The following is a 13,218-nucleotide window of genomic DNA, read 5'->3' as shown; positions in this document are numbered from 1 at the left end:
AATTATTTAAAAAAAAATTATTTTGTTTATTCATTTTTTTTACATCACCATAGTATTAACAGCGCGGATATTGCAAATCAATCAATAGTTCAACAACATTGCAGTTTTTTCAAAAATTTTACAAAAAGCTTCAATAATCCTGAAAATAATTTAAGGGCTTTTATTGCAGCCTTGTTTACAAAGAGTATTCTAAATCCTTTTGGAAAGTTCTTCACAAACATTAGTTTACTAGCTTAAGTGTTTGATTCAATCAAAAAGATTAATTTAAAAAACTGCATAATGAGAATGACACACAAAGCTTCTCATAGATTGCCTTTCCTTGCAGATAGAGCTTTTTTTTTTTATTTCAAAATTTTCGTCAGAACTCTTTCCTACAGCGTTTATTGAAGTTACACTATTTTCTCTTAATTACTTATCATATATTTAAAATTTATTAAATTATTTTTGCCGGCCCAGCTTCTGAACTCTATGCATTGCATTTTATATGAATTGTCCACACTAGTTCTTTGAGGAAAGTATTTATATATACATATATACATACGTATACGTAATCGCCCTCAGCTCGATTGGTTTGAAAACAACAACAATAGCGTCACTAAAACCACTGTAACTTGTAAATATATGATTGATATGATATGCAATTTGAACATGCATCGTTTGAGAGCTGACACTGTACGGCAGTGTTATGAATTTTTTCCTAGAGACGATATCTATGTGTTATTGCTGGAGGCTAAATGATCTTTCTCTAAATTAGAAAATCACACTATTATAGTGCTAAGTGTAGACTTTCTTTGTTATACCTATTACTGAAGGATGAGGTATACATTCGTTTTGTCGAAACGTTTGCAACGCCCAGAAGGAGAGATCACAAACCCGACAAAGTACATATATCTTCTTGATCAGCTTCGAATTCGAAGCCGATCTAAGTAAGTTAGCCCGTCAGTCTGTGTATCTCTCCATCTATCTAATGACTGTTCTAAACATTCTCCTTGTCGCAAAAATGAAGCCATCGATTTCAAATTTGCAAAAACATCTGAAGTTCTTGCACGCAGGTTGGTATTGAAAATGGGCCATGGGAAAGATACGCCCCAAAAGGAATAAAAAAATGATTTTTTAGCCATTACTCATAAACGGTAGGAGATAAATGTACAAAAATTTGAACGCATATTCTATGGGCGATATTCTAATCTTCACAAAAATGGAAAAATTTGATCGGGCTTACCCAATATTATGGTGCATCAAAATTTAATTTATTTTCCAATATCTTTATGAGACCCAGAAACAGATTCAATAATGCCAAAAAGTATATAAAGTCGAGATCAGGTTCAAATTCGTAATGCATCTAATCTTGTCCATCTATCTGTCTGCGCAACTGTGGCGTATTTATGGTAAGCATTCTCCCGTCAGCGAGAACGAAGACATCGCCTACAAATTTGCAAAAGAATTTGGAAGTGATATAAATTTTTCCAAGGACACAGACGCCTTTGTGACAAAAACGTTTAATTTAGAAATCGAATAAAGTCAGCCACGCCCATTCAATATAATAAAGTATGAAAATCTAGTTATTTTCCTCCTTTTGTAATCCTTTTTAGGACAGCGGTGATCCGATCACGACGGAATACAATTTTCTTACTTGTTTGCATAGATGTGGTTTCAAAATGAGTGCACTTTTCGCAAAAGGAATGCAAACTTTCGAAAAACTTAGGTCGCTAATTGGAAATTACCCGAAACCGATCATAAAAATGGCTCGCTCATTATGCGCCCTAATGTACTCACAGTTAAAACAAAACAGCGTCTTGCCGTATTCGAGAAAAAGAGAAAAAATTCCATCACCGAATAATGAGGGCATACCTAGTTTGTTAAAACTTTGCACAGTCCAGAAGGTAGCTTCAGAGATCATATTAACTGCATACATATTCTTGATTCGTGCCAAAATCGGAATCGATTTAAGCATATCCGTCTTTCTCTTTTTCTCTGCAACTATCAGCTTCAAAGAAACAAGTTTTTGTAAGCAGGTTGATATTAAAAATTGGACCAACTCGATGAAAGAATATGCTCGCACTATAACATTAAGTGAGGACATATGTGTTTTCAACAAAAAATTCTTTGTTAATGTGAAATTATTAGATATGAAGGATTCGATTGCGGCTGGATACAATTTTTTTATTTGTTACTATTTGCACTTTCTGAAATCTGAGGCGATCAGTCATCGGTAATGCTAACAATCACATCACCACGTTTTGCCGTTGGTATGCTAGCGATCACTAAGCCTCAGGCAGCGCGTCTCATTTGTAAGCGTGGATAGCAAATTTTTTGTTCGAGGGCTTTTGGTTGGTCGGTTAGTACACATCAAAAATCTGTTCAAACATTTTTTTTGGTTGTTTGGTTAGCATATATCAAAAATCTGTACAAATATTTATTGAGTATTGTAACTGTAACGCGATTCTTGACGGTGACTTGTACGCTAGAAATTTTCCTCTTCGAGAAAGCAAAAATTCAATAAAGATGTCCTAACGGCTTAGTTCCCGCTAAGCTTTGGTGAGAAAATTGTACTGTTACAAAGATTTATTTATATTTTGTTGCGTGAATGGATTCATTCCATCTGAAAAATATGCGTCTTATGCCCAGCATAACTTGTGTTACAAGAGTAGGTTAAGTGCGGATGTTTACAAGACGCAGAAGTACTTGAGATAAACCCACACTTTGTCACACCAATCCTTTCACAATCATTTTCCGGATCGAAGTATGTCTGTCCGTCTGACCGTCTTCTTTTCTTTACTCTGTAGGTCGTACTTCTTCAGATATTTTAATGAGATTTGGAACACCGACATATTAAGGCAAAAGGACGAATACTGCCGAAAGCGGTTTGGATCGGAGTCCTTTTCGGCCCCTTTGCGTCAAACACCTTACACCTTTGGAATGTCGTTGTATGAACAGTTCTATTGAGCGAAGAGGTGTAGGATATACAAGGGTGGGCCGCACTCCACTATTGTGTTTTCACTGTCTTTATTTTTAAAAAAGATCATGATTAAAATTTCTTTATATACCTAATTTTTCTAGTATGTGGCTTCGAAAATAAATATTAAAGGCTCACTTTAAGAGGAATGTGGTAGGCATCAGAATTAATTGGCTGCGCCAATGTAAATCTTTTCCTGTTTCGTTTTAGTTTAGATTGGTGCGTTTCAAGAGGAATATACAAAGGGTAGAGAAACTTATACTGAAACTTTTTTTTCTTTATTATAACGTGGATCATAAAAAATTTGATACCAAAGATTCTTAAACTCAAAGACACTTCTCCATAGCTTTCACGTTTATTATTATTATTATTTTTCTTATTTTTTTTTTGCTTTATCTTTAATCGTGATGAAGTTATAAAGCATCTATCAGAAAATTTTCAGTATAAATAATAGACAATGTTAGGAAACTGGTATAAGTTCTTCTGAAGTCTTTAGAGAAACAACAACCAAACAAAACATCATGAAATTCCTTACTTTGTTTGCTGTAGCCGCTTTGGCCTTCACCGTAAGTGCTTTAGATAAACAGATGGTAATTAAAATTAAATTTAAACAATTACAATATCCTTACAGGTCGTTGCTGGCGATTACACCGAAAGTCACGTTGAAACTATCCCTTCTTACACCCGACTTATCAAGGAATACTCTGCTGATGTCGTTGAATACTTTGGCCGTTTCTACGAATTCTTCAAGAACTTCGTCTACCAAGTTTTCCAAAAGTTTGCTCAATTCTTCCCTGCTGAAGTGAAAAACGCTTTCGAAAATGTCTACAAAAACTGGCCCAGATTCGAACAATTGTTCACCCCTGAATTCTTCACTGCCGCTAGAGAATTCTTCCGTGCCCTTAAGGATTTCTTTATGCCTCATCAATTCTACGCTTTCGTCGACAACGCCTTGAAAGCCTTCCCCACCGTTACTGAATTGTTGCCTCCTGGTTTCTGGCCCACCATTGGCCGTTATTTGGAATACGTTCCTTTCGCTAAAGAAACCGTCCATCAATGGTACTACGTTATGGAACAATTGATCCCCCATGCCCACCAATATTAAAACTATGTCTTTGTGTATATATATATATGTGTGAAAATCATGAAAAAATAATAAATTGAAAAAAAAAATTTCTTTTAAGAAAATAATATGCATTTTTTTAATAATATTAAGGGTAAAAGGATACTCCTCAATAATTATGGTTCACGTCTGGCCTTCGTTACTCCACACGCTTAGCACACATTAGGGTGGAAAAAGAAAACACTTACTTCACTTCTAATGCAATATTGATGCTAAAAAATGTGTCTTACCTTATAGCACAAGGTACAATTAGGATAGAGAATGATGTAGATCTTAAAATGAAATGAATGAAACTGTGCTTCGCTTTCCGCTCATAAGTAGATGCCTTTCAATATAATTATTTCTAAATCCAAAAACGCAACTCTTGAAAAGCGCAATTCAATGTCGCCACATCTGATGTTTATCTCTTAGATCTAATATATTTATATCATTTCAGAACTTTTATTTCCTTTAAAGGTGAAAAATACCAAATTTTCAACGGAACCTTATCTCTTCTCTCTTTCACAAAATTTTGAATTTTATTTAAAAGAACTATGTCATTGTATAAGTGCATAAAGTTCGGGTTCCACTGCACCTATTAAATCATATAATGTTTGAAAATAACAAAACAATTCACATCACCATTTTAATTGTAATCATACCCACCACTGCAAGATGGGGGTATACTCATTTTGTTTTTTTCCATAATCTATGGAACACCTAAAAGAAAGCTTTAGAGACCCTATAAAGTGTACATTCTTGATCGTCATGAAATCCCGAGTTGATTTAGCAATGTCCTGCCGTCTGCGTGTCTGTCTATCTCTGTGGTGTTTGTTGTTGGCACTCTCCGCGTCGCAAAAATGAAGATTTTGACTTTAAATTTGGTAGACAAATTCGAAGTTTCTGTACGCAGATTGACATGGAAAGTGCACCAAATCGGTCAGAGCGGAAGCGCGTAATGGACGCAAATCCGTTTTTTTTAACAAAAACTTTTCAACTTTTGCTCGTTCCTCGGAAATTATACGAATTAGAAGGCTAAAATTTTCCACATTTACTTCACGAAGCACTCTACTGCTTACGTGCAAAAATGGAAAACATCCGCCTTGTCCACACAAAGTTACAAGTGATTACATTCTGCTTTTTTCACTTTTTTGATCCTAAAGCAAACAAGACCGAATGTTTACGACCATTTTGTACACTCCTTAAATGAAGATACATTATCTGCCTAAAAATGGGTTAATGTTAAAAGAAATATGGTAGATACGACGATCACTTCTTTCATCAAATAAAAGAACTTGGAGAGTAGAATGAATAATAGTGATAGGTATGCGAGATTCGCTTCCCGGCGAATATAACTTTCTTATTGTTCTTGAAATGGTTTCAATGTGTGTTTGTAAGCATTCCCTAAAATAATATGCAAAATATAAATTTTATTATATTTATTTTTTAAATGCCAAACCTTTTCACTTTATACTTGAGGAAAATTTTACTTACATTTTCACGTAGAACGTCAACGAAGATAATAACTGAAAGATAAGGGGAAGACTTTTATATTACTGAGGACCGTTCACCCAAAATCTTTACAATACCTAGAAGGAAGCTTCTGATATCTATAAAATATATTCTTGATCAATATAACATTCTGGTATGATCAAAGTAACTCCCTTTATCAGTTCGTCTTCCTGCTCGTTGATTCCCCCTCTCCTTTGGCCTGTTTGTTTGTGTATCAGTTGCCTGAAACACACTTTCAGTCGTAAAACTCGGAAAAGATCGGATTTAAATTTGGTAAAAACATTGAAAGTTGTTGCAAGCAGATTGATTAATGCTGGGAACGGCCAAAATCGGCCAGAATACATGTGCGCAGTATATTGTAAAGTGATTACGTTTTTTTCTCGTTACTCCTAAACAACGACCATAAACATTTTTGTAAGAGGTGTTTCAAAATTTACGCAAGATTTGAATGGAATGGCAAATAGGCCTCTTTTTAAAGGTAATTTTTTTGTTGATACACGACAAGGTTATGGGTAAAATAGCACGTCGGACAAATGGTCTCCACGGCTTTGCTGGCTCTTTTATCGAAATTCTGATCATCGAAATGTGAGAGTACACCGCCAGGAATGTCTTACGCAGTAACAGAACTGTTTCACGGAATGTATGGCAGGTGGCACCGTCTTGCTGGAACCACATGCCCTTCGCATTAATATCATCTGACTTAGGTAGAAAGAACTGGGTTATCATAACGCCAGCACCATTTCCGAAGAAGTATGACCAAAGTTTCGTTATTTTAGAAATATTGTTCAAGAATGAAAACACGTTGCTCTCTTCCGCGTAATGCCCAAATTTTGCTAACCCTGAACTGTTAGATGTCGAACAGGTTGTTTTTTTGAGTTGCCAAGACTTTACTGCGAATGCAAAGCTTGCGTAAATTTTGCGACACGTTGTATATTCTACGGACCTACACCCAGATCTATACAAAAACGAAAAAAATCTGTGATGTTCCCGCTTATATTATAAAGTATTGATATTTCACTTTTTCTCCATTTTTATGAGTATTATTGATCATGAAACTGCTAAGTACACAAGATTCGGCCACAGCCGAATATAATTTTCTTCCCAACGAAGAAAAAAAGAAGATGCCATTGACTTCCGTAGCGGAAATCTTGGAAACTTCTAATGTACAATCTCCCAGACCTATTGATTGCCCAATAATGGGGTTATATCCAATCTTTGTGGTCGTTGCACGAGCATAGGTCAGATTAACTAGTTACTGACAGAAAAGAATATGTAAGCGGAAATTTCACTTCCCTCTACGCGAAACTCATCATTTGCGAAATACTCCCGCTCTTTCGAAAGTAAATAGGCGAATTGCGTCGTGAATATATATTTCGCTTTCAGTCTCAAACTGTAGGTAAACTTTGTATAATTCATCTTTCTTGGCAAATATTTTTGGAAATGTCAATAGAGCTTATTTGAACTTGTTCACTTAAAAAAATATTTATACACTTTCAAGGTATTAAATATCAGAAGGCTACTGCGGAAATATCTGTGAACGATTTCAAACTAAACAAGGGTTTAAGCTAAGAAAAGGGCTTCGAGGATGCGAAAAACGTATATGATTAAATTGTATTGATTAAGTATCCGTATGTGCTGGTAAAAGCGATAAAAAATTCGCACAATTCCATTTGTCCTCTTTTTTTTGGTTTCTCTCTTAATCCTCAACTTTTCTCAACCAGATATTCTTTGGAAAAGGAATTTCTGAAATTATGTTGATTTAAGTCAAATGGCTTTTCTGTCTACGGTTATAGTTTGAAAGACTACAAAGTAAGAACTTTTAACCTTGAACTCAGTATTACACCTTTGTCGATGAGATTAGAAGAAAAAAAATAACATTTTACAGCCTATTAAAATTAGCAAACAAATAAAAGCACGGCACAACTTTTTTAAATCACGATTTTCATGATCAAGAACATATGTATGTGATAGCTCAGACGTATCTGCACCAAAGCTTTTTTTTTTGTATAAATATCAAGAGGTTTTCTGCAAAAGACGTCAGTACTTTACAGTTCTTTAGCAACGTAACAAGTCCTATAACATCTAATAACAGTTAACATGAAATTCCTTACTTTGTTTGTCGTCGCCGCTTTGGCTTTCAACGTAAGTAATCCCTCAAAGCAAAAAGTGTGTTAATAAGTGAAAATATTGCATAAAATTTTTGCAGGTCGTTGCCGCCAACTACGAATACGCCATCCATGAAAACCACGGTGACATTTATGTCAAATCCATTAAGGAATACGCTAGCTATGTTGTTGAATTCTTTGGCCGTTTCTACGAATTGTTCAAGAACTTTTTGTACCAAGCTTACCAACAATTCGAAAAATACTTCCCCACTGAAGTCAAAGCTGCCATCGAAAACGTCTTCAAGTACTGGCCCACTTTTGACAAATTGAACAGCCCCGAATTCTTCGATGCCATCAGAGAATTCTTCCGCGCTTTCGCCAACGCCTACTTCCCTCATCAATTCGGTGCCTTCTTCGAAACCACCGTCAAGTGCTTCACTGACGTGACTGAATACATGTGCAAAGAATTCTTGCCCACCATTGGTCGCTACGTCGAACATGTTCCCCTCTTGAAGAACGGTCTCCAACAATGGACCATGTACATGGAAAAATTGGTGCCCCACACTCGTCAAATCTAAATCATATGGCTACTAGAAAAAATGGACTTGCCTGAATATAATAAATATTTATAATAAATTATTCAAAAAATTAAAAAAAAAAAAAAATTAATTTTCATGATTATTTAGTAAAAAGAAAGAAATTTTTAGACATTTTGATACAAATATGCGACACTGAAAATTTGCTTAGCGTACGACTGCTTAATCGATTATCGATGGAAAATTTTGAAACCATGCTGTTCGCTGTCGGTTGCATGTCAGCGCTGTCAGGAAAAACACTTAAAGATTGCTGCAAAAAAATGTGAATGTAGCGAATGTGAATAGAAATATGCGGGCACGCCAATACCTTTCCAAGTATGTGTGCGAATTAACATAAAGCTTGGATAGGACAATCCCTTGTTGTTGAAACTTTTTTGATGATTTTAAGCCGCGTATATCCTAACACCTTGCCAGCAGTCACCTTCCTTTTCAAAAAGCTACCTGCTTGTTTGACTCTTTTCCCATATTTCAACATAACAGGTAGTTAAAAAAACTGATTGGAATTCACTCGCAATTTTTATAATAAATGAAAATACTATACAGCGAAAATATAGAAAATTTTCACATGTTTAACCAGGCCTTTTTGAGGATAATCTGAAAGTGTTTTTAAAAGCTCTAGAGTTCTATTGTACCCAAGACCCGAGCATCTAATTAACAGATCAATGAAGTTTTTGATTTTATATTTTAACAATGACATGAAAAAAATCGATATCTTAGACGGTCAGAAAAACTGCCAAGAATCTTAGCATGTCATGGAAGTGTACACAATGTACTTTATTTTAGGAGTGGGCAACTTGTTGCATCTACGGGCCAATTTAAATTTTCATATCACAGCGGCGGCCAGAACAACGTCAAACTACTGTTAAAAAGGACACATTCTCCATAAATTTTTCTTCATTTCTAAATCGCTGTTTTTGTGGCCTAATAAACAAAAAAAAAAAAAAAAACGTTTGAACACATTTCGCAATTGATACCTGCATAGGTGCGCCACAACCCATTTGAATCATTGCTAAAGTGCGAACAAATTAAATTATTTGAAATTTTAAACGTAGCGGGCCTGACTCGACAACATCCCTACCCAGCTTCAGTCGATACTTCAGGCGCAAAAGGTACCATAACTAAAAACCCTAAATGCTGTAAAAAAGAGATTTCTTTCGAATTTATTACCATTGGGTAATATAAAAAGCCCTTCACGCCAAAATACGTATTACAATTAAGCATATTCATGAATCTATATTATATCACTTATAGAGAGGTGGTCCAAAGAGCTCGGTGATCCTTACATTACGAGAAGGCTGTACAGGTATTTGGTTAGATCTATACTCGAGTGTGCCTCTGTTGTGTGGTCTCCTTCATATAGGTGCTATCTAGATGCAATTGAATCTATTCAAAAGCAATTCTTGCTGATTGCCCTTAGGAATTTGGGTTGGGATCCGATTGTCTCTCTTCCCCCTTATGAAAGTAGGTTGCTTCTGTTGTCCTTACCGTCTCTCGAGAAACGTATATTTGTTATTGGCATTTCCTTCGTAATCAAAGTAATAAATGGTGCTTTTGACTCATCCTGCATTACTTGGTGAAATAAGCTTTAATGTCCCCAACCGCTTTTCTAGGCACTTTATCTTGGCTAAGCTTAGTCAGTGTAAATATAATTATGAGGTGTTTAACCTACTCAGAGTTGTTTGCGAGAACCTAAACGATGTCTATCACTTATTCTCACTATCGGATTCTTTAAAGTTCATTAAAGCAACATTGCTTAATACGCGTAATTTACCTATGTCGTACTTAAACTCCTGGCTCTTAACCTTAAAATGTTATTATGAGTCGATAATTAATTGTTGTTATCTATTATCGGTTGCCAAGTTTATGCATGTTTGCGATGACTTAGGGGCTCATTTGCAATTTGGTCCTGTACCGATTGTGGGTGTGGCTCTATGCTAGTTGTGTACATGCTTTTTTTCTTTTTTTTTCCTTCTTATTTGTTTTATTGCACTTTAATATTAATTAATTTAAGATTTACTTTAAGAGTCAATTTGTTTTAGTTGAGTCTCTTATATAAGTAGAATAAGATAAATAAATAAATAAATAATACTATTGTTTTGTTAGCGGCGCCAATCTATAACATTTACTATCTAGAAGGTTTAACAACGACAAATGCGCACCAAGGTCCAAAGTTGACAACAGATACAATCAAATTATATCAAAGTTCTATTGTAATGTTCAAGAATGATGATGATGAGAAGAATGATCGTAATTTATTGAATAGATGGTTCCACGAGTGAGCGACCGTGATTAGAAACAATTCCCCAAAGACTGAACTACTTATCAAGGGAATAAATGTTTATGCACTCCTTGAAAGACGTAAACAGTTAAAACTTTGAGCGAAAAACTGCGGCGTATCGCTTTTGATTATTTTATAAAAGCGTATAAGATATCTTATAGTCAGGAAATTGTGAAAAAAACATTTTAAGAAGTTACTGACATATTTCCGATTTCTATATTGACCAGGGGCAAAATTATAATGTCTTATGGCGAACACAAACCTAGCAATCTTGTTCACCAACAGCTTAGTTCTATTAAAAATACCAGCTATCGTACACAAATACACTTTCATGCAATAAAATATCTATGACATCATCAGGACATGGCCCACTTTGTACCTGACAGGATAGAACAAATACATTTCGAAGCAATAGAGTCATCGAAGAGTAAAACAAACTCTCGAACAGATGTCGCCAACGGGGTGTGAATAATCGAGTTCCCTGTCAATAATAACGCCCAAAATGTTTAAGTTGTTCACAGATCCTAATTCACTTCCTTCTAATTCAATTCTCCTATCTCCGAGATTCATAATTCATCATTTTTGATTTCGATATATTCAACAGCATAGAGTTTGATTTCATCCAGCGTTCAACACGGTCTAATGTGTCGTAAATAATCATTTGTAATGCATCTCTTGGCTGAGTGCCAGGAAACAACAGCTGAATATCACCTGCAAAAGCGTGTACCGAGCATACTCCCGACTCAACCACAGTAAAGAAATTATTCAAATACGTTGAAAATAAGAGCGTACCAAGAACAGAGCCTTGACCCACTCCAGATCCTACCTGCCGGATGTGTGAGTGACCATCTATAAAAGACACAAATTGTCTTCTTCCAGACAGATAGGACTTTATGACCGAGCACGGTATACTTGAAAATATGAATTCACCATTAAGTTTTTACAAAATCTTCAAACGCATTCGATAAGTACAATGACATTAGAATACTTATTCCACCTTCGTTCAGGTCTCGTCTTATGGATACCGAAAGTCCTAGCAACGTAGATGCCTCGGCGATATATGCAATATGCCGCGATATTTGAGATATTATTATATGTTCAAAACCTTCGAAAATATAGGTAAGATGCTTATGGGTCTTACTTTGTCGGTATAGAACGAAGCACTAATTTTAGATATTGGAATAACTTTTGCGAATTACCAGTTTTCTAGAAAAACAGAAATTGTTATAATGCCATTAAATAGGAAAAGCTATTTTTAAAAATCTTAAAGGTATTCCATCAACAACGCAGGCGTTTGATTTAATGTTACCAAACGCGGTATGAATCTCATAATCGTTAATACGTGCAAAGGAGAATCTGTTATCGGATCTGACAAAAAGCGTATGTTCACCTATGTTATCAGAGCTAAAATTCAAAAATAGTTCCTTAAGTGGTCAACATCTAATTTATCATGGTCATTGAACCGCTATTGCTAGTTATTCTTAACTGATTCCAAATCCCCTTGATGCCAACATTATTGCATATTCTACCAAAGTGAATTTTCTTCATTCTCCGTGTAGTTCTGGTAGTCCTATGAAACGTGGATTCCTACTCCCCCACTACATTCTCGAGGGCGATCATTTCAATAGAAGGCATATCCGAGAATGTCTACTGCCCCATCAGGCACCCGGGCTTTTAGCCAAGTATCAATTAATGCAATAATATCAAAGGTGGAATTTTTCATAAAATTTGCAAATTCATCGAACTTTTACGGGGTATGCCACAACTTTTATGCTTTGAACATTACAATGATCAATTTTCAAGTTGGATGCCAAATGCAAATTAATATGACTTAGATGCATATTAGCCTGTAATCGAAGTAATATTATTTTTCAATATAAATTATATTCCTTGAAATAAAGAAAAAAAAAGGAAAACATTTAAAAGAAAAGAAAAAACAAATGCAAATCCCAAAGTCGCCAAAGAGGCGACTGATTCTATACAAAGAAGAAGAGTGTCATATACATGTTGTAGAGAATGCAGAAATCAGTAGCATTTCTGGCTCAATATTCAACACATTTCTGCAGATTAACCCAAGAAACTAAAGAGCGGTGTCTTGATGACAACACCATTACCGGGAGAAGATTCAAGTTGCGAGGTTACAAGCATTCTTGGTACCTCTTCCTCATATTAAGTACATCTAATGTAATCTCGATTCTATCATTTTTTTTCGGTACCGCATGAGGCACATCTCCATTGCAAAATCTGTAGGCAGTAATCCCCTTTTCAATTTGCGACAGCGATAAGAAAATTTATTGACCACGGATGTAAGGTGATTACTTCAAAAAATTCTTCTGTTAATATCAGTCCCTTCGCAGTCCTCCAGCTTTAAAGAGCGAGCTGCGTCATATTTTTCATTATTGAGTTCCTTTTAGCAATCGAAGTAAATCTTATCAACAACTAGTTTTTGTTTTTTATGTGTGTGCACTGACTTATATCATTTTCATTCAAAGGCACTTCAAGTATTTTCACACAATCTTCAAAATCTTGGATACGATATTTGGAACAGCGTGCGGCAGCCCAGCCACAACATTGTCTAATTTACTTACACGGTTTATTAGAGCATTTTGCGACTTTTCCAGATCACTCATTCTGTGCATGTTTTTGTTTGTCTATTTGTTCGACGATTT

The 13,218-nt window shown here is 35.3% G+C and overlaps 3 protein-coding genes across 3 annotated transcripts in view; 2 read left to right on the top strand and 1 right to left on the bottom strand.

The window, feature by feature from the left end:
- LOC119631292 overlaps window positions 1–8,255 on the top strand; it is a 15,214-nt gene extending 6,959 nt beyond the window's left edge. The window contains exons 3-4 of the mRNA XM_038023367.1: window positions 7,605–7,712; window positions 7,777–8,255. Of these exons, the coding sequence (XP_037879295.1) occupies window positions 7,668–7,712; window positions 7,777–8,253 (522 nt within the window). The 5' untranslated portion in view covers window positions 7,605–7,667 and the 3' untranslated portion in view covers window positions 8,254–8,255. The remainder of the gene's footprint in view (window positions 1–7,604; window positions 7,713–7,776) is intronic.
- The window catches only part of LOC119631285 (calcium-transporting ATPase type 2C member 1), a 156,440-nt gene that overhangs the window by 72,373 nt on the left and 70,849 nt on the right, over window positions 1–13,218 (bottom strand). The window lies entirely within an intron of this gene.
- Window positions 3,403–4,116, top strand: LOC119631293. Its single transcript, XM_038023368.1, has 2 exons — window positions 3,403–3,522; window positions 3,588–4,116. The coding sequence occupies exons 1-2, from the start codon at window positions 3,478–3,480 to the stop codon at window positions 4,059–4,061; spliced, it is 519 nt and encodes a 172-aa protein (XP_037879296.1). The 5' UTR covers window positions 3,403–3,477; the 3' UTR covers window positions 4,062–4,116.

This window comes from Glossina fuscipes, unplaced genomic scaffold (genome assembly GCF_014805625.2).
Source record: "Glossina fuscipes isolate IAEA_lab_2018 unplaced genomic scaffold, Yale_Gfus_2 1, whole genome shotgun sequence".
Taxonomy (NCBI): Eukaryota; Metazoa; Arthropoda; class Insecta; order Diptera; family Glossinidae; genus Glossina; species Glossina fuscipes.
The sequence above is the reverse complement of the archived record's forward strand: the minus strand, read 5'-3'. Positions and strand labels throughout refer to the sequence as shown.